Source organism: Lactuca sativa, chromosome 8, assembly GCF_002870075.4.
Source record: "Lactuca sativa cultivar Salinas chromosome 8, Lsat_Salinas_v11, whole genome shotgun sequence".
In the NCBI taxonomy this organism is placed as follows: domain Eukaryota; kingdom Viridiplantae; phylum Streptophyta; class Magnoliopsida; order Asterales; family Asteraceae; genus Lactuca; species Lactuca sativa.
This window is the reverse complement of record NC_056630.2, coordinates 141,328,856-141,351,121: the sequence shown is the minus strand read 5'-3', so window position 1 is coordinate 141,351,121 and position 22,266 is coordinate 141,328,856. Positions and strand designations below refer to the sequence as shown.

Here is a 22,266-nt window from a genome sequence, read left to right as displayed (position 1 = left end):
ATTGCCACAATGCTTACAAACATGTGACTTTTCGTCACTAGCCAACAACAACCCACCTTGAGTGTCCTCCACTTTCTTAGTTCGTCTTATACGCTCCTCGTACGCCTTTAATCTACCAACCGCTTCATCGAATAATATTGAATCCAACTCGAAACATTGCTCTATTGAAGCCACAATTTGAAGAAACGACTTAGGCATCGAATCTAGTAACCTTTTTACCAAATCACCTTCTTCAAGCTCATATCCAAGACTCCTTGCTTTTGACGCTAAACCGGATAATTTCGTCACATAATCATCGACCGTTTCACCCTCTTTCATGCGTAAACTTTCAAGCTCCCTTTTTAAGGTTGCAAGTCGAGCCGTTATCACCCGATCCACTCCCAAATATCGTGTTTTTAGCCCATCCCACACTTGCTTTGGGTCGGTGTAACTCGCCATTTGCAACACCATGTCTTCGGGTATCGCTTGAAACAAAAAAGCAAGAGCTTGTTTTGACTTCTTTTGATCTGGTGCTTTATCTGACGTCTTCGGTTCGACCGTCTCCCATATGCCATGTGCATCCATAATTGACTTGACTTTAACCGCCCACACTGGATAATTCGTTGGAGTCAAAACCAGAACTTGATATGTCAACGAACCTCCTTTTTTAACCAACGCCATCCTTTTATCCTTAACCCCGACTTCTTTAATCAAGCTTGTTCCGAGAGTACTCTTACACCGGACAACAAGACAAGGTCACAACCACCTTTACCGTCTTCCGTCACCCGCAAAACGAACCGAATCAAAGCCACCCGCTTTGACGTCTTCCCATTCGTTTACTCCGCACCTCCGGTTAGTCTCTCACAAGCCCGATTAAAAGAAACCGGGGTTGCTTCTAATCAACCTCGAATCACACCCCCTTCAACAAAATCGCGCTCTGATACCAAGTGTAAAAAAATAAACTAGTTTTCTTTTGTGGTGCAAGGAACACGGAAACAGGAGAAGAATGTAGTGGAAGAAAACTTGCTCTTAAAGTTAAAACAAAAAAGAACTGGTAATTGTATTAAAACAAATGACGCCTACTTTTATACTAATTAATTAGATACCTTATGAACCTCTAAAACCAAAAAAAAAAAAAAAGACTTCGACTCTTATTCTAAAACTAGGAAACAAAACTAATAAAAAGAAACTTTCCTATTGTTTTTCAAATAACCGATTAACCCAACAATATATTTATAGTTATAAATATCAAATCATTTTATAAAGCTTAAAGTCTTGGGATAATATAGTTGTAGACACTATGCATGGTTGTAAGCTATGATATTATGCCTAAGAGATATGATGTTCGATAGTCTAGAAATAGCTAATACCAAGATGTTATAATGACCAAATTCCTAGGATAATGTAGTACCTAGAAGTTATGTTGGTCAAATATAAGGATATGCATTGTACTTAATTGTTACTCTGCCCAATATCCTGTTTTCAATAACCATAATTAGGGTATATGTGAATACTTATATATACAAAATAATTATGAGATCAAAAGTTATAATTATCAAATATAAGATAAAAGATTTATATTGTGATCATTATAGGAAATCCCTAGGAAGAATTAAGATAAAAGATAAAAGATAAAAGATAAAAAAATAAAAGATAAAAGATAAAAACTTAAAGTCAATGCGTTAGTGAGTTGATAATTCATCTAAATGCCTTGATTAAATACAACATTCCCCAGATACCTATAATCGTTAATCATGCAAGAGCTAGAAATATATGTATAGATCTATACAGGTATTGACAACCCAAATTGCGATTACTAGCTACAATCCTGACAAGATAACTTTCTTCTTATTCACTTTTCGACGTCCGATGGAGCGTGGTGGCGGGGCAAAATTATTAGTCAAACAGTGTCGATTATGGGAGTTCATTGTAACATCCCCCTCTAGAACGTATCACAATATTGTCCGTTTTGGGCTCCCGGCGCGAAAACTTCCCAAGGGTCACCCATCCCTGAATTGTTCTCATTCGGGCACGCTTAACTGCACAGTTCTTATGGGATCTGCTGCTTTCACGACTTTAAAACGCGTTGTGACAATGAAGATATTCACACCCTTTATAAGGAAATGCTTCGTTCTCCTTCCAAGCCGAAGTGGGATCAGGTGCAACCCACCTTCACCCCCATTATAAAGTTCGACGTCCTTGTCGAACACATCGACCCGTGGTCTAGCTCTGATACCAACTTGTAACATCCAAAAATTTCACAAAAATTGTAAACTTTTAAAACAATCCCAAATCATCACTTGTTTACAAAAATAGTTTTCCAAAACATGTTAATTATCAGAGTTTTCCAAAAATCACAAACAAAACATGAGGAGGTGCACGATCAAACCTTCACCTTCCCGTGACCATCTGAGGCACCTGAAACATAATCCAAAACTATAAGCCCAAAGCTTAGTGAGTTTCCCCCAAAGTACCAACACAACCCAAAACCAAAATAATAACAATAAACAACATGCACACAGAGCCTTCAGTCTGACTAGAACGCCCCACCGGCCTATAGTCTACCTGGTACACTCACAAAACCTTCAGCATGGCTGGTATGCCATACCGGGCCTTCAGCTCATCTGGACCGTTCTCCGGGCCTTCGGCCTGAATGGTACGCCCCACTGGCCTTTAGTTTATCCGGGACTCCCTGGGTCTGTTGGCCTTCAACACAAAGTAGGCCTGCCTCAACCCAACCACACATACACCGTGTCCACACACACACACACACACACATATATATATATATATATATATATATATATATATATATATATATATATATATATATAACAGATAATCATACAATTAAGCAGCCAATAACAAACAGACATATCTTACAGATCATTAAGCATAACATCATCCTATTTGTCACACCTTCAAACCAAGAACGGCGGAAACGTTCCGAGGCGGAGGACGTCATGTTAAGTATCACAACAGTGTAAAGTAGTAAACAAGCAACAACATCATCCATTGTATTAATAGTAAGATTTTAATACATAAGTGTTCTTTCATAGAATAAGACATGAAAATAAGTAATCAATATAAAAGACGAGTCTTGACTGCTCCAACTTCTCAAAACCTGGTCATCGTACCTGTCTACTGGTGACCTGAGAGTACAAGTTATTTTGAAAGCGTAGATCAGCATTTAAGCTGGTGAATTCATAAGTATTTTAGTTTCATTGATTAGTAAAACTGTAAAGAAAAGACTTGTAAATGTTTGAAGAATAAGTTTGTATAAGTACGAAAGCCCTATAAAATCTCATATTTCCTACTAGTATAAAATATAGTCTTCTACCAAGACCCGACTTTTTTTGAAGGTTTGCTTCTCTGTATGAATGAAGGTTTTTCCCGTGTACAACTATTATTGCTAAAATATAGTCTACCTTATCGTTTATGTGGAATGTGTCACAAGCTAAAAATAATAGGAAAATTATATAATCATTGAAATCGTATCCTTTTATCTTAGGATAAACACGACGTGGTAACTCGCCGAACAGTACAACCGAAGACATCCGTCGATGTGTAGTTTCCCACTATAGCTAACAGTCGAGTGTAGAATGGTCAGTCCCGTATAATATGTAATAGTATCTCTTCATATAGTATGTAATAGTATCTCTTCATATAGTATGTAGTATATTTGTATAGACTCATGAATGAACCGACTCTTGTGTGATTCCTTGTACTAGGAATAGTAAGTAGTATCTCCTAACTATACCTATTATAGTTACTAGTAACGTATGTATATGAATGAACGGAAGTATGCCTTTGCTACCCAAAGGTGCTGAATTGACTGATAGAACTTTTATGTCTATATAGGTATACATAATATATAGCTAATACTTAGACGACATTCGGACAAATAACCGATACCCTAAGGCCACATCCAAATAAGTAAATATCCGAGTTGATGGAGGCAGGCTACAAGCACAAAAAGAAAATAAACAAGGTCGATTCAAGATATTACTTCTCTATTCATTTTTTCCTGGTGAGTTTTGAGTAGCAAAAAACAAATTTTGAGTATGTAAAAAAGAGTACAACTAATTGGAATGACTATGGCTGAAGCTAATCACAACACCAATTTAAAGTTATATTTTGAAATGATATAAACGTTGTTACTGAAATAGACAACCATGAGTATAACAAAGTATGAAACCAATTCATAAATTCTTGTTTTGTTTTGTTGCCTCTTAATCTTTTTATCTTCCAAGGAGAAATAGAAACATGTTCCCAACCACTTTCAGGTTTAGAAAAATGCAAGTTCAAGCATGATTTACTTACTTTTAATAGATTTCGAGTAACACGGGCCTAAATGAAGCATTTTAGATTGTGTATTTTGGAACAATCTGCATTTAAAACAAATACAACTTAGACCTAAGATTTTGAGTAACAAAAGCACAACATTTTAATGGCGGAAAGAAGAGTAGAAGAAAGTCGAGATTGATGCTTGGAAAAATAAAAAAAATAAAAAAGGGTGCTTGGTGGTGAATCTGATTACCGAAGGCAAAGAAGTCCACAACCCTGACCATGCTGTCCCATGAAAATCAGGTTGCAACTATACCAAGTTAAAACCTAAATCAGAAAAATAAAGAGAAAATCGATGATGGTGGTGTGGGAATTTAGATTCAGATCCACAAATAAACACCATGTAATAATTGTTCGGTGGTTGTGTTCGTCGATGGCAGCCGAAGGTCGATAGTGGTGGTGGTTGTTCTTGGCTGATGGCAGTGTTTGGCGTGGTATTGATGGAGGTAGATCGAGAAAAAAGAGGCAGAGTAGAGACACATATCTTAAACTTGTGTGGTAGCTTCGCCGAAGTCATCAAATCCTTTTACCAACTGCTGCTCCTTTGCCATAGGTAAATTTCGTTGTCATCTGCAACAAAAAAAAACCTAATTAACACTAATACACATCAAGATTCAAAAACAATTAAATTTATTTTATTTTAAGGGATTTCATGTTTTTATTTAAAGAAGGAGACATGGGGGAGAAAAAAAAAAGTTTTTCCGTTGCAGGTTTATGTGAGCTAATGTATATAAAGTGTTATTCCTTTTGACCGATTCAATTGGCCGAATTTGAGGAATATTTGTTCATCTTTGACCAATTTAATTTGAAGACTGATTCAAAATCCTTGTAATTTAATTTGTTGGCCGAAATAAGATTCTTGATCTTTTAATGCATAAAGTTATTGTATATATTGCATAAGAGTTTGTACCTCTTAAATTCAGCATTTGAGGTTAAATGGTTATTAAGGTATATATACATACATATATATATATATATATATATATATATATATATATATATATATATATATATATATATAATTCCTCAATTAACTAAGGATGTTAGGTGTGTGCAACGTCCACAAGCGTTTTCAGGAGAAAAAAAGAAGGAAACGGTGTTTTTAGGATGTTGTGGTGGTAAGGGGAAGCAACGAGCAGACTTATAATGTGCAAAAACGATGAAGGGGTGGTGTTTGTGCCGTCAAAACGCGCAAAAACGCCCCGGTGGATGTTGCTCAGACATAGCAGTCTAAGGGGCTGCAGCCTCTTAATTTGAAAATTAAGAGGCAGCCTCTTAAAAATTCATATTCAGACCATATAGTAGCCTATTAGTTTTTTGCCTCTTAAACTTTCAGATATAGAACAATGTCTGAAATTTTAAAAGACTCATCTTTCCCCTTTGTACTCCCAAAATTTCAGTGCTTCTTTTCTTCACTTCATACTTCCCGAGACCGGCGCCCACTTCTCCCTTTCACTTTCTCTCCGAGCCGCCTCCCTCCACCAGCGACTTTGCCATCTCCATCTCTGGTGATTGTGCCGCCTCCTCTATCTCCGCGGGTAGCGCCGCCTTCCTTCGTCAAAATAGTTGATTTTCCGATTCCGCAACCACCTCTAGCTCCAACTACTGCGCCACATCGACTCTAACTCCACATCCAACGATCGTCATCGGAAGGAAAACCATCCAGATCCCTTGTCAAAACACCGCTCTTGGTAAGTTTTTTCCCCCTAAAACTCGATTATATTCTCTGGAATGGTTGTGATGTTGGTAGAAATCAGATTATTTGCTTAAAATCATATTCTTTCCCTAATGTTCTTGCTATGGTTGTTCTTTTTTCCAGTCACATGTTCTTATCGTTCTCATCTTTTTCCGATTTTGGATTTCCGATTTATGGGTCTTTATTTTCTATTTGAATTTTCATTCAATAGCCCAGATGACCTGATGTAGGATTAGATTCAGATTAGGTAATTGCTTTGTTTAAGATTTGGTTATGCTCTCAAGCATGGTGTTCTTGTTTCTGAATTAACTAATGTTGTACTTTGATATAAAAATTTGTTTTTGTACTTTGATAAAAAAAAAAAAATAGTTGAAGCACGAAAGAAGTGTTGTTGTGAATCAAATATGGTGCTTATGTGAATCCGATACATTTTTCTGTCAAATGAAGGTTGTTTATTTTTTGATTTTTGTGAAGTAAATGTATGTTTGATTTTGTGGGGAAAATGACTCTTGAGGGTAATTAACTTTTATGTTTGTACTCATTTGGTCTCTTTTTTTTTTTTTTTTTTTGTATTCAATATACCATTGAACTTGTTGTTTGTGTTCACCATAACCCTTTTGACTGACTTTTGACCTGTGATAGCCAGTCAAAGGGTTATGGTAAACATAAACAACAAATTTAATGATATATCGGGCACAAAAAAAGGAAAATAACCCAATGAGAACAAACTCAACAGTTGGTTACCATCCCGAGTCATTTTCTCTTTACTCATTTACAACATGTTAGAAATCCAAATCTTAAAAATTCAGATCTCTTAAAAATCTAGACAAAAGAAGTTCAGCCTACCTCACATTTGAACTTGAACCTTGTACTTTACTTTTGCATTTGAGCCTACACCTGAAATGTTTGTTCCAACGATTAATAATATATGTAAAATTCATGGCTATTTTTGAAAGTTACTAAGTCATGTCTAAATCTTGGAAAACACTTACACCCCGCTCCCGAGTTGTAGCAAACAAAAGAAAGAGAAGAGAAAAGAAATAAGGAGAGAAAAGACGAGAAAAGAAAAAAAAAATTCTCTTTTGTGCTTCCAAGTTGGAGAGAAATAAAAGGAAAATTAAACATTTTGTTCTTTCTTTCCGAATCCTCCCAAATCGGAAGGAAAGTTAGGAGGGAAAATGATCATTCCATTTTCTTCCACTTCCTTCCTTTAATGAAACTCGGGAGCATGATTCTCTCTTGTTTTCCTCTCATTTCCTCCCGTTTCCTTTCTTATTCTCTCCTTTATACCTATGGCACTTTAAATCAAGTAATAGAAAAGGGGAAATCCCTTGTAGTTCCCGCCAAACAAAACGACGTCATATACGTTCGAGATCCACTTTGCCTGCAAAAAAAACAAACGCATATCGAAAGCCAACCTCTGTCTCATTGCGATCAACTGAACGAAGAAATCGAAGTTCATTTCTCCAAGATTCTCATCTAAATGGCACAAAATCGGGATTCGGATCATTGCATAGGATATCCATTGTACCTAAAATCGCCATGGAAACATCTCCTCCCGCATCAAAATTCCGATTCAGAGATCACGGTGATGATATGGAGAACGGAGAATCTGTCGTCGATGATACAAGTTCTGAACCGTCTTCAGTCACCAGCGATGAAGACTCCGACATCGAGTCTGATGAGCTTGCATCAATGACCGCCAAGGTAGACACCGGACTTATATATCTAATATGATTGCCCTAAATTAATTTGTATCTCTGGAACATTATATAGTAACTATCCCGGATTTTAAAATTTGGAATTGGAAACGAATGAGGGCCCTGACTTCGAACATTCAAACTGATTTTGGTCAAATGCTAAAGAACTTGCTGAATGTCGTTTCTATATCCAGATTTCGAAAATCTGGCCGTGTTCTTGTGTTGACATGGTGATGAGTTTTTCATTGTTTTAGGGGATCAATCATCTATGTTTAGAACTCATAGAGTTGAAGCAAGCATCAGAAGTTGATTTCCAAGATAACATAATCTCCAATTACTTATCCTTCATCAGGTAATCTTTAATATCTCTTACTAATACGAGTTTCCCTAATGAAAGCAGGATTTGATATTGGTCATCATGTTTACAGGGTTTTTAGAGAAACAAAAGGTATAAACAATGAGGTGATGCAGTTGAAGTATCATCTGATGTCCCAAAAACAGCTTGTTCAGAATCTGATGGATGGTGCTTATCTAAAGGCTGTATCAGATGATCCAATGGACACAGTCCTTGAGGAACACCCACTTGATGATCAAAACCCAACTACTTTTTTCAAGACTTGTGCTGATGAGGTATTAGAAACCCTAGACAACCTTCTGTTTGAGCATAGATTAGAAGAAGCATTGGGGATTTTTGAGATAGAAGATGGAAATTCTCCAAAAGTGAAATTACAAGAGGATGTTTCACCAGATGTCTGGATGTGCTATAAATCTGACATGGCTGAAAGGAGGGTGAAGCTTGCAGATAAGCTAACACTGGTGGCTGACAACACAAGAATCTCTGCTGCAGAACTGCAAAAATCATTAGTTGGACTTTCCCGACTTGGTTTTGATCATCTTGCAACTCGTTTACTTTTCAAATATTACCATACTCGCATCACATCTGGTGTAAACAATTTGCAATCTTCAGCAAGATTTCTACCTGGGATTCACATTCATGATCTAGCAAAATACGTATTTTCCATGATGTATCAAGCAGCAAGGAGTTTTGTTATGCTACATGGAGAAGCTTCAACTTATGATTCAGAACTTATGAAATGGGCATGCGAGGAAACAGAAGCTTTTGCTTCTTGCTTCAATACACATGTTAGATTGATTTCACATACTGGTGACGGGTTGTCAATGGTGGTCAACTCTTTACATTCTGCCATGTCATATTGCTCTATGTTAGAAAGCCAAAAGTTAGTGTTACAACCATGTTTGATCGAACACATCCTTCCTTGTATAGAAGGTTTTTTGAAGACTCATTTTGATCATTTCAAGAAAGTCATCAGCATCTTCACATCTAATGATGATTGGGTTATGGGAAGATATCTGGTATCAGGAATGTTGACAGAAGACGACTCTTCATTGGCTGAGTATTGCTTACTCACCAACAGTGGCAGAAAGTTCATGTCACTGCTACAGGTATGCCCAAATTCCAAATCTAGATAGTTCATATCAGACCTGGTCAAATCTTCTTACTTGCCTTTCATAATTTCAGACAGCTATCGAAGATGTTTCATCTTTGGTTTCTATTTTGGGAAGTTCAATTCTTGAAGAGCTCATGAACTTGTTTACAGAGTATGTTTTCCTCCTTCAAACAGCACTCACCCATGAAACAAACCATGTTGTATCAAGAATCCAAAAGGCAGAATCATTGTCACAAAAAGTTTCAGTATTTGCCAATTTATCAACACTCGAGGAATTCTTCTTCATTGTGATCAGAAACTTATTCACAAACGCAAACGATTTAAAGATTGTAATTGAAAGTCACATGGAATCAGTTGCAGGCACTTTCAATAGACTGAGAACTGAATTTTGTAAGCAGTTTATACATGACATAATGTCTAATGAAGCTTCTTGCATTAGGGAGCATAGTGATATCAAGTTGTTGCATGATCTAATGCCTTCTCTTCCTTATCAGGTAACCATTAACAATTTTCTTACACCGATTATTTATCTGAAGTTTGAATTAATAGTTAATAGTTGTTGTGAAATGAGCAGATATTGTTTCTGGAACTAAGGAAAGTAGAAGAACTTGCTGAAGAGAATGTGGTTGAATTTGATTGGTTGGTGAGGTTACTGATAGAGCTCATTGAAGCCACATTCGATTGGATTTCCAGAAATCATGAAATCTGGATGACTAACAAGGAGGATACAACTGTTGATGAATCTGATAGATTAACTCAGGTAAAAGATTCTGTTTCAACTTACAAGAGTGTCTTTAAACATGATTTCATTAACTTTTGTTTTGACAACAGTTTGCGATTGACATGCAATTTGTGGTTGAAATCGCAAGGCGTGGAGGATACTTAACCACAAATATGATGAATTCTTCAAAAGATGGTGTATTAGAGATGGAATCAGCCATTGTTTCTGGTGGATTTGATATAAACAGGTGCATAGTTCTCATTACATTGGTGATAGAAAGTAGAAACAGACATTGAAATATGTTGTATTGTTGTGTAGATACGTGGTTGATTATGAGAAGGTAGCCAAGTCTGCCATGGAAGCTATCGAAGAGCTTGAAGCACTTGAAGAAGAAAAATGGAAGTCGGATGAAGGGAGTGAAGAATACCAATCATATTTTTCAAGCGACTCGATTGAAGATGATGATGATGATGATGACAATGAAAGGTTTAAAGAAGTTTACTTGGAACCTCAACCAACAGAGATGTCAGATGATGTTTGTGTTGAAGAGGAGGAGGGTGTTAGTGTTGTGAATGTGGAGATAAAAGAGGTTGTTAGTTTAACAACTTCTGATGAGTTGTTGCAGCTCAAGAAGATAAGAAGGGTTAGCAAAGTGGTTCTTCAAAACCAAGAATGAAGACTCCAATTTAGCAAAAACTTAACACAAGTTTCGTAGTATTAATATTAACATATAAATATAATCATATATGTTCAAAGGAAAACCAACCATGTGCGAAATGAAAACTCTATTCCAAATGTGAGGAATTTGTCAAAAATTGAATATTATTTTTTTTGCAATAAAATGAATATTTTCGTATGTGTTTAGAAGTAGTTGGTTATTTGCCTAATTAGATCTTATTAAGTTCAAAAACAATGTCCGAAACGAAAAATCATAATCCAAAATACGAAGAACTTGTTCTAAATGGTAATGTTTCTAAAGAGTGCAATTGAATAATAATTTTGTATGTGTTTTATAGTGGTTAGATTATATTGTCCGTGACTATTTTTTGTAGTTAGGTTTTATTCGGTTAAAAATAATGTTCGAAAAGAAAAACTCACCCAAAACACGAAGAACTTGTCCGAAATGGAGTATTTCTAACATTAATACAAGTATTTAGTATGTGCATTGTAATAGTTAGGTTATATTGGCCATGATTATTATTATAAACTAGACCTAAAGAACTTTTTTTCATATTCACAACAATTCATTTTGTTCCCATCATCGAGAAAATCTGAAATGGAACGCATGGAGGTGTGACAACACAATATTGTTGGTAGTGCTGTGGTGAAGTTTATTTCTCAGTCTAAAGTTTCAAAAGGTCACTTGTGTAACTTGGAGATCCCCTTGGAACTCAAAGGACATTCAACAAGCAGTCATTAAGCGTATTTCACATGTATCGATTATCATGTGTGATGATATCGGGTAGCTTATGAACTCAATATATAGATTTGAAGTCATATATACCGCCTCCTTTCGCTTAGAGGTGTGAATTAAATTGATTGATAATGTGGTGAACTTAATTTGAAGTCCCAAAATAGAACTATTTTATAGTTAACGAGTCTACTATCATGTCTTATTAATGAACTTTGTAGCATTATGTAACAAGTTTGATATATTTTCGATAAGACGCGATATAATAGTAAACATCATACTATTTATTTTGAAGCCAAACTCAATCATTCATTTGATACAAATATGTTGCTCTCGTAAAAACATTAATCCTGCCATTTTACACAAAACAACAAATTGTTCATTTTCATTTCTCATATTGAAAACCTTACAATGGCAATCAACTAATTAGTATAATGTCATCATATGATTAATCTTAATCAACATCAAATAACCAAAACACTAAACCTGATTAAAAAAAAAAAAAAAAAAAAAAAAAAACACATAAATATCATAAACCTAATTGAGACACCATATACTATAGTTGTTTGCTATAATTGGTTTTTGAACAATAGATTCACCGAGATGTTGCTTTTCACTTATCTCATTCAACAGTTCGTGCATTTCAAAAGATTTCTCCTTGTACCAACTCTTTGGTAGCATTTCATCAAATGATTCAAAACATTCACAATTAGGGATGAGCATATGGACCGGGGAACCAGCCAGAACCGGTACCGGAACCCGATGGAACCGGTCGGGCTGGGGCCGGGACCGGGACGTTATTTTTGTGGATTTTTGAAACCGGAAACTGGTGGAAACCGGAACCGGTAGAACTGGCAAAAAAACCGGTAGAACCAGCAAAAACCAGAACCATATGATGTAATTTTTCAAGGACCGGTTTCAACATTTAAAGACACGACAAGAACCAGGAATCAGTAGTACCGGAACCGGTAGAACCGCCGGGCTGGTTCGGTTCTTGATTTTGGCCGAAGCCGGTTCCCGAGTCGGATCCGGTTCGGGTCCGACCGGTTCGGTCGTTTTGCTCATCCCTATCCACAATATCTATCCATATTTGAAAACTTTGAGAAACCAAATAAACACTTGGGTCTTTTTAACAAAGAAACTAAGAACTTAGTTTGAATACCAAAGCAACATCTACGTAGAGGTTGGGGTTGATTTTCATGTCTACACACATAAGTATAGATAAACAGACATCTGTCTTTGTCCCTAATCGTAAGGGAGTGATGTCATATTCGATGTACAGTCACCTCAGAGAGAGACTCCGGATGTACTTGCCATGCCGTGGAGCTCACCCACCAGCCTAAATAATGTTACAAAACTATTTAATACAAATAGAAAACAAATGAAAGCAGTGAAATATCCAACTTCTAAAGAACAATGATTATTGATTACTAAGTATATATTGATAAATAGAATCATAGAACCATGAGTGTCAAAAGCCAACAGCTAACACATGCACAAAGAAACTGAACACGTCCATTACTTCATTCATCCACATACACTAGAGAAAGAGAGAATATTTCTGATCTGAAACGAAAAATAAATATGATAAGTGAAGATGACTAGCGGCTATTTTCACGACGCCTGACATATCTTGTTCGATCATTGTATCTGGGCCTGTCTTGCACTCTTTGTGGAACTGGTTCAACCCTCCTCTGCCTTTCAGGGGATCTCTGGACAATCTCTCCATTTACATACAGCTCAGCTGTCAATCACCATATCCATTAATTAATTAACTTCAATATCAAAACCCTAATTCACTTTTAACATCATGACATATTTATTATTGGCATACCTCCATAATCTTTATTTTCAGCATCCACATATGAATCTGGTAGCACAAAAAGCACACCAGGCAGCCCTGTACAACATAAAGCTAAAAGCTGTGACTAACTTGCCCCTTCAAAAACTAATGGATTAGATAAAAATTGAAGACAAACCTTCAAGCTTGTTTGATGTCTCTTCATCAATCTCGCACCCAAATCCAAAATACCTCTCACAAGAAACGTTATATATCTTCTTCTTTGCTTCTTCCTCACTAGCACAATTAACAAATTCGCAAAAGCAAAGAAAGGTTATTCATCAAATTCTTACACACATAAACTCAAATTCGATCATTGTTTTCCAAAACCTAACAGTTTGGTCCCTAAAGATGGATTTTTTTTCTTAGAAGCGTTTTAGGCCCATCAGGGGTTCTGGGATCTAAAAATCTTCGTCTTAAGAGATTTGCCTCAAAGACAACGACGACCACTAAAAATAAAACGTGGAATTTGGCGTAAATTAGGGTTTTATGACGTACCTTCCTAGAACTTTAGATAGGGTTTCAACATAGCAGTCGATCATCTGCTGCTTGGTGGCGCCTTCACCGCCGGGCTTATCCATCACGATTAACCAATGCTCGTAATCACATCCGGGGAACAGCGGCGCCATCTCCGTCGGTGGTCGATCACTGAAGTTCGAACCGGAGTTCAGAGGAGAATAAGCACCTCCGGCGCGGGTTACACGGCACCGGATAGTGTTCAGGCGAACCGCACCTGGTGCGAACACTCGGAGGGAGTGTGAAAGAGAAACCGTCGACCGGACGGGTCGAGAAAATCCGGGTAGGGGAGAAGCTCTACCTATGGAAGATGAAGACGAAAACAGACGCTTGGACATGACAAGGAACGAAGAGGATGATCGTAAGGTTAGAAGTGACCGGCCAATGGCCGCCGCCGTTGTCGCCGCCATGTCTACGGATACGGTGGTTTGGACGAGTGCAGTGATTGTAGAAGGGTTTATGGATAGAGGGGGCCGGGGGTACTGGATATATAATATATTCACATTTTCAATTATTGGGCTAAAGATGAAAAGCAAATATACCCAATCGATTTCAAATTAGCCCAATCAATTCTATTTGTATTTAAATTATATATATATATATATATATATATATATATATATATATATATATATATATATATATATATATATATATATATATATATATATACACCATCTTATAAAACAAATCCTACTATTTCTAAAAATAGATTGAATAAAATAATAATATTTTTTTTAAGACGTCCAAATCATTAAGCTAATTGTACAACTAATCACTAATAAAATAATATTAAAATTTAAACAAACACCTATAAATCTTCTCTTCTAAGGTTTTGACCAGATCTTTTTTCATCCAAATAAATACATAACACCCAATAATTTGGTCATTTCATGATTTTTTTTTTATTTTTAATATGACATGTTTCCTAAAACAAATTAATAATTGAGTTGAAAATAATCATTCTCCATCGAAAAGAAATTAATTGTCGAAACAAACTATTTGTCGTCCGCCGCTTTGCGTGGATAAACGGCTAGTATATATATATATATATATATATATATATATATATATATATATATATATATATATATATATATATATAGAGAGAGAGAGAGAGAGAGAGGTGGGTTCAATTGAGAAAATAAAAAAGGTTGAGAATAGGGGAATCATTCTCAGCCACTCATTTTATCTAAGCATAAAAAGACACGGTGGCAAACTTGTAAATATGATAACAACCTTCAATCTCAAATACGTAGCTGTAGAGAATCAGATTACAGTTCAAACCCATTCATCGTTCATCATCCAAATTTCTTCTCCAACTTTCAACAATCATCCACATTTCTTCAATTAAACCATCATCAACATCACCCAGTGCTAATCAATCATCGATCTTCGTCAATAATCAACACGATTCAACAGTTAACAACAAAAATTCGTTTTTGGTTCTTTTAATTCAACCTTCAATTGTGATTGAATACGGTCAGATCTTCAACATCTATGATTAATTATACTCCCAACGTTATTAGATCCACATCATCGATAATTAACAAAAATCCACTTCATATCATTCATTCAACATCGATTATCAAATAAAACTTCAAAATTGAGGTTAGAAAAAGATCAAATCGTTTTTTTTTTTTTTTTTGAAAAAATTCATATATTTCTCTATCAATCTACTCTTTTGTAAGATTTAAATAGTCAAAATATCATGTTTTTAACATTTTTAAAAAAAAGTTAAATTGTATGCATTCCAACTGTTTGATAAAATGCATAACCTAAATTACCACGTTATATTCATATATGAATATGTTTTCTCAGTATATGATTATTAAAACAAAAAAAATATGCAAGTCTGTATGTTATTCATATGTGAATAACATATAAAAATTATATATATTTGTGAAAATATCTTATAATATTCATATGTGAATATACTGTGTAATATTCATATGTGAATATACTGTGTAACATTCATATGTGAATATATCATCTAATATTCACAAATGAATATACTATGTAATATTCACATGTGATATACCATGTAATACTATGTAATATTCAGATATGAAAATATTATCTAATATTCACAAGTGAATATATTATGTAATATTCATAAGTGAATGCATCGTCTAATATTTAAATATGAATATACTATGTTTATTATATACTATATTCATATATGAATGGTACTTAAATTGTAAAAAAAAAAAATTAATCATAGGTTTTATTCATAACTGAATAACGAATGTACTATAGTAAAAACCTGATTCATTTTTATTCACTTATGAATAACGATAGCTGAAAATATAAAAAAAAAAAATATTTTATCTTAAAACTATATCAATATGAATGTCTATTTGTCGAGAATAAAAAATCATAAATTTTGGTATATTTAAAATCATTTTTCGATAAAAATAGCTTCTTAAAAATTAAAAAAAACACGAAAAAACTATGTTTTTGTATATATTAAGGTAATGATTAGCATAGTTTAAGGAAACATGTTTTGTTGGAAAACACATGTCTATTTCTTTCCCATTTCTGCTGGTACGACGGAGATTTTTGCGGCAAAAATAAATGAGTGATTGAGAATGATTCCCCCATTCTCAGCTTTTTTTTCTCAATTGAACCCTCCTCTCTCTCTCTCTCTCTCTCTCTCTCTATATATATATATATATATATATATATATATATATATATATATATATATATATATATATATATAAAAGGGAGTTTATGTGGATAGAGATTTGTCAATGTTGATGTGAAATAAATTTGCTTGCAATATATTTATTGTAATTTCATATTTGATTTGTAGGGATATTTTCTTTAGAACAATTCAAATTTATAATGGTATGTATTCAACTATCGGATGTGTTAAACATGGATGGGGTTTAGTTTGGTGTGGTATGGATAAAACGAAATTTTCAAAATGAAATGTTTAAAGGGAGTTTATGTGTGTTGATATGAGTGAAATAAAATTTGCTTGCATTATATTTGTTGTAATTTCATATTTGATTTGTAGGGATATTTTCTTTAGTACAATTGATATGAATGAAATAAATTTACTTGCAATATATATATATATATATATATATATATATATATATATATATATATATATATTGTAATTCCATATTTGATTTGTAGGTATATTTTCTTTAGAACTATATAAATCTTAGTAATCATCTAAGAGGACTTCTTTCAAAAAGGGATTGAATCCAGTGAATTGTATTTCCATTAGAATGGTGAAAATGCTAATGCTTAGATTGGTTACAGGAGCTTCATTGAAAAGAATCAATCAATCAAGCTTGGACCCGTGCTATTTAGAAGCCTCCAAGAACTTGTCCAGACTGGTTCTTACCATCAATCTCTTTCCTATCTAGAATGGTGGGTACATCAATTCTTGTTGATCACATTCATGGGGGAGAAGCACTAAAGGCTCTAGTCCGAGGGTTTCTTCTTCTTTGATTCAAGCAAGTCGACCATAAGGTGAATCGATGACCTGATTCAATAAGGGGTCCAACTATTTTGCATTCCTCGTAACAAATTATCAAGCTAGTGCTACTGCCTTCCTTCGTGCGCCTTCTTTGATTTCTGATATTCTTTTAATAACATTTGTAACATCCCGATGTTAAGGTACTTCTAAATTCAACCTATAATCTTTTTGTAACAACGTAAATATCAAAACAATTTTTCGCATTTTATAAAAACACAAATCATTTAATATTCATAAAAACATTAGTGTTTGAAACTCAATCCATGCTACATAAAAATTCCCAAGATCTGATAACATAAAATCCCGTGTGTGTGTACTGATCAAGCCGGCGCCTTCCCATGGTCATCACTAGTACCTGAAACAAATAACACCAACATTGTAAGCACAAAGCTTAGTGAGTTCCCCAAAATACCACATATAACACATATTAGCCACTCGAGGCTATAACTCTGTGGGTCCGTGGACCCTACTCTGTGAACCCTCTGTTTCTAACTCTTTGAACCTTCCGGTTCCAACTCTATAAACATGCACAACATAAATCACATAGAAATAATGCAGTACAACACATAACATACATAGCATACAAATACTCTGTCACATAACTCTGATTACCTACTCAAGGTAAAGTATAGTGAGAAGACTCACCTCGTGTATCTCGCTAACTCGCAAATCCCGAAAATCACTCGCGCTCGATCCCCCGAGCTACAATCCTCCTATAACACAATATATCTCTAATTAACACTTTCACAACTAAGGCTGACTACCCCTATCAAGTCAACACTGGTCAACTTTGGTCAACGGTCAACTTTGACCGGACTCGGCGAGTGCACTAGAGCGACTCGGCGAGTCTATACGTGTCCACTGACTCCCTAGGATCCTCTCTCGACACGTCGAGTATTTCCCCCACTCGACGAGTTCCACCTAGCATGAATCGCGGGGCCACCACGACTCAACTCGCCGAGTCTCAAGAACAACTCGGCGAGTTCAGGCTCGACTCAGCCCCCATAATGACTCTCTCTGACTCACTGGGTCAACCCCCAACCCGGCGAGTCCACTCGCTGAACACTTTACGTGAAACCCCGACCCTACTCGCCGAGTTTCAAGAACAAGTCGGCGAGTTCATGCCATGCACAAACTCTATTGACCTTCTGAGGCCAGATCTGCTTTCCCAAACCATAGATCTAGCCTCCCCAAGCATGAATGTCACGTAAAGTTTGGAACTTGATACTTGCATAACCCTCACAAGGCATCAAAAGATGATTTGGTCCCAAAAATGACCACCTAGGTCTAATAACTCCATAACAACCCAAAAAGGCCCAAGGGTTAAGGTCTCTGGACCTCTTTGAGTCTAGATCCAAGGCACAAACTCGAAGAAGGACCAATTGCTTCACATAATCATTCCTCAAAGGGGTTATAAAACCCTAACTCTAAAGATCAACCCTAAAGCTGAAGGAGATTCGAACCATTACCTCAAAATGAAGCCTCTGGACTCTGGATCTGCTAGAATCTCACCTCCTCCTTGCTCTTGCCACCTTCTTCTTGCTAAACAAGGAATACAAAGGCTCAAAAGTGACTTCTTCTCTCCCAAAACGAATTTGCTCTCTTAGGGTTCTCTCAAGGGACTGGTAGCCGCAATGGGAGGCTATAAGTGCCCTTAAATAGGCTCCAAACCCGGGGATTTAGGGTTTCATTAAACAGCATGGACTCACCGAGTCCATTCCTTGGACTCGCCGAGTCCAGGCGCGAACCCGCATCCAAAACCACGATCCTACCCGGCGAGTTTGAGCTCCAACTCGCCGAGTCCCCTCACAAAACACCAAAATATATAAGAATGAATAATACCTGGGAATTCGGGCTGTTACACTTTTTATATCGTGTTTTGGTCCCTTAATAGAAGGAAGTGTCCAATGGAAGCCCTAGTGACAAAATTGTAATTTTGGAGAAATGAGAGTACTTCATGCCTTATGTGTGTATGCTTAGCGTACTAGGGCGTGCCCTATTACAGTGGGCGTACTCGCCAGGTGTGGAAACCCTAAAATTTTAGGACTAAGCCCCTATATAATCATCCTTATAGCCTCATTTCCCTCACCTTTTCAACCTCGACTCTCCTTGAGACATTTTTGCAAACCCTAACCATTGAGTGTGTTTTCTTGGTGTGTTGAAGGAAGAAAGAGAATTCATTGAGGAGTCTTGGTGTGGAAGCAAGCTTGTAGATATGAGGGCTTTGCCTCTTTAGGAAGCTCTAGAACATATAAAGCTTTAATCTTGACTTGTATTTCCTTAAGATCTACCTGTTGGGTTTTGAGCAAAACATCATTCCTATGGTGTACATGCAAACCCTAATAGCTTTTGGATCTAGTTTGTCTAATGAACATGCAATTGAATATCCAGAGCTATAAACCCTAGATCTAACATATAAGAACTAAAATAAGGGTTTAGTAATTACCTTTGATTATTATATTGCAATAACAATCAATTCCTTGCTTTGATTGGCTTTAGAAAACTTAGTGCCTCAAGTGTTGCACCTCTAATGGAGTCACAAACACCACTAGGCAACAAGATGAAGAAGAGAATAGAGGAGGCACCCAAAAACGTCTAAAAACCCTAAGTATTCAGTTACCCACGTTTTTGGGGCCTAAGGGGTCCTTTATATACTTATGTGGGCTGCTAGGGTTTCGGTCAAAACCCTAATGGACAACTTAAACTCTAAGCAGCCCATGGAACCTTCTGGATAAGGCCATAGACGAAAATATGATGGGCTCCCATCATAATTTCGTTCACCCCTTGTTCCTTTAGCATTCCTTAGCCCAATAACTCAATTATCCAATAATTACAGTCTAGTCCCCTATATTTAATTAATCTCTTTTAGCCACAAAATTAATTATCAATTAATTCTTGACTAATATTAATTAAACAATATGATTTCTCTTTTAATATATTATTCTTATAATATATTAATAAATCATAATTAAACCTTTCTCTCCTTAATTCATCCTACATATTGCTATGGTGAAGGCAACCCAAAAGGACCATGGTCATAATCGGGTCAAGTACATACCAAAATAGTTATGGACTTAGACACTAATCCAACAATAGCCATGTGAAGTTTTATGAGTTTTTAGTCCTTTTTCTTGGACTTAATGAGTAAAAGCTACTCTAAGACCACAAGAGTCGTCCTTTCAGAAGATTTGAGGTGCATTAAGTCATAAAATTGCTATCTTGGCACATTTAGTGCTTGCATGCAAGATGTAGAGTTCTTAAGTGGTTAAGACAAACTAGGGTTTTGGTTTTGGGACTTGTTAAGGCATGCATAGCCATAAAATTGGAAACTTTATGGTTAGGAGCACCTTTTTAGACTTGGATCTAGATTTGGACATTTGGACTTGTTGAATTAAGCACTTAATGGAGGTTTTGCATAGCCACTGAGTACATTAGGTGTACCATGGCGTACGCTAGGCGTAGGTGGTCAACTGCCCGTTTTTGGTCAAGGGCGGAATACGCAGGGTGTAAAGGCTGAGTACGTTGGGTGTACTCATCTTGGTTGACTTTTGACCTAGTTTCACCCTAGGGACATTTTGGGTATTTGTTATGAAGCCTAAGGTTGGGTTTTTTTTCCTGTGTATAGGTGATCTGTAGAGTGGAATCGCTGAATGATCTACTTTTTTGCTATTTTTTTTCCGGATTTACGAGGCGAGTTTTCCTCATTATATTTACGGGTCAAAGGCACCAAGGTCGGACCATTGGTTAGATAACATGATATTCATTAATATGTTGAGTATGGAATAAATATCCATGCTAGTTTTGATATGATAGTTTGGTAGATCGGTAGGACTGATGAGTTTTGAGCACTACATCAATCCTATGGTGTACATGCAAACCCTAAAGCTTTGGACCTACTTTGTCTAATATTCATGCAATAATCATCCAAATCTTAAAAACCCTAGATCTAGCATACAATAATCAAATTAACATATGAATAAGGGTTTAGATCTTAACTTGATTGTTATATAGCAATAACAATCTCAATCCTTCTTGATCTTGACCTTTGAAAGCTTAGTGCCTCAAACGTTGCACCTCTAATGGAGTCACAAACACCATGAGCAACCAGATGACTTAGGAGAAGGAGGAGGAGCACCAAACATGTCCAAGAACTCTTAGGGATTACTTCCAGACGTTTTTGGGGCATCAGGGGGTTCCTTATATAGTTAGGCTATTAGGGTTTTTCAACCAGGAAACCCTAATCTGACTGCTTAGGCCCTAAGCAGCCCATAGACTCCCTCCTTAGAAGCCTTAGATGAATTCTAATGGGTTTCCCCATAGATTTTGTTCACTCCAACTTCTATGGAGTCCATTAGCCCATTTATGCAACTATCTTATAATTACACAATTAGTCTCCTTTATTTAATTAATCTCTTTTAGCCACAAAATTAATTCTTATTAATTCCTGACTAATATTAATTAAACAATATGATTTCTCCTTTAATATATTATTCATATAATATATTAATAAATCATAATTAATCATTTTTCTCCTTAATTCATCATATCAGTTGCTATGGTGAACGCAACCCAAAAGGACCATGCTCACAATCGGGTCAAGTACATACCAATATAGTTATGGGCTTAGACACCTAATCCAACAGTCTCCCACTTAGAGAAGTCTAATAACTATATTGTGTATGACTTCGAAACCTGATCAGCAATAGTAGCTTTCAAAAGTCGATGTCGAACTCTGATCATATAAAAACGTTTCCTTTAGATAAGGGATCATATATTCCTCCATTCTAAATATCGTATGAACTGAGACATGAATTTTAATCATACTCTCTGTTCATGTGTTGTTTCCCGATTTTCGATTTATGACGACTGACAACAGACTACAATTGAACACGTCAACTTAGTCCCAACTTGGCCAAGCGCTTAGGGTGTAATCACTAAATCATCGAGGGGCCCACAAATATCGATTTTATCCCACTTTGGGTAAAAGGAACGAATAAATTTTGACTCAATGCTCGCTTGTACCTACTCATCAAATTACACACAACAATATGTTTTATAACACCAAGTTACTGGTGTGTTTACATATTA

The 22,266-nt window shown here is 35.9% G+C and overlaps 2 protein-coding genes across 2 annotated transcripts; one reads left to right on the top strand and one right to left on the bottom strand.

The window, feature by feature from the left end:
* The first annotated feature begins 6,740 nt into the window (after positions 1-6,740).
* LOC111893688 (exocyst complex component EXO84A) lies at positions 6,741-10,770 on the top strand. The gene is made up of 7 exons (XM_023889751.3): positions 6,741-7,729; positions 7,977-8,074; positions 8,151-9,186; positions 9,263-9,685; positions 9,766-9,951; positions 10,023-10,159; positions 10,231-10,770. Exons 1-7 carry the CDS (start codon positions 7,565-7,567, stop codon positions 10,586-10,588), a joined length of 2,403 nt encoding a protein of 800 aa, XP_023745519.1. The 5' UTR covers positions 6,741-7,564; the 3' UTR covers positions 10,589-10,770.
* Positions 10,771-12,743: 1,973 nt separating this feature from the next.
* On the bottom strand, positions 12,744-14,146 carry LOC111893707 (multiple organellar RNA editing factor 2, chloroplastic). Its single transcript, XM_023889776.3, has 4 exons — positions 13,662-14,146; positions 13,303-13,400; positions 13,158-13,223; positions 12,744-13,067 (listed from the first exon to the last, which is right to left on the bottom strand). Exons 1-4 carry the CDS (start codon positions 14,087-14,089, stop codon positions 12,925-12,927), a joined length of 735 nt encoding a protein of 244 aa, XP_023745544.1. The 5' UTR covers positions 14,090-14,146; the 3' UTR covers positions 12,744-12,924.
* Between the last annotated feature and the right edge of the window lie 8,120 nt (positions 14,147-22,266).

What these genes read in the sequence shown, in the direction of transcription:
- LOC111893688 (XM_023889751.3), top strand. Translation starts at nt 7,565, where the DNA reads ATGGAAACATCTCCTCCCGCATCAAAATTCCGATTCAGAGATCACGGT. An exon ending in TTGCATCAATGACCGCCAAG is followed by an intron (nt 7,730 to 7,976) that starts GTAGACACCGGA and finishes TCATTGTTTTAG; the next exon opens with GGGATCAATCATCTATGTTT. An exon ending in GGTGGATTTGATATAAACAG is followed by an intron (nt 10,160 to 10,230) that starts GTGCATAGTTCT and finishes ATTGTTGTGTAG; the next exon opens with ATACGTGGTTGATTATGAGA.
- LOC111893707 (XM_023889776.3), bottom strand. Translation starts at nt 14,089, where the DNA reads ATGGCGGCGACAACGGCGGCGGCCATTGGCCGGTCACTTCTAACCTTA. An exon ending in CTATCTAAAGTTCTAGGAAG is followed by an intron (nt 13,401 to 13,661) that starts GTACGTCATAAA and finishes TAATTGTGCTAG; the next exon opens with TGAGGAAGAAGCAAAGAAGA. An exon ending in GACATCAAACAAGCTTGAAG is followed by an intron (nt 13,224 to 13,302) that starts GTTTGTCTTCAA and finishes TATGTTGTACAG; the next exon opens with GGCTGCCTGGTGTGCTTTTT.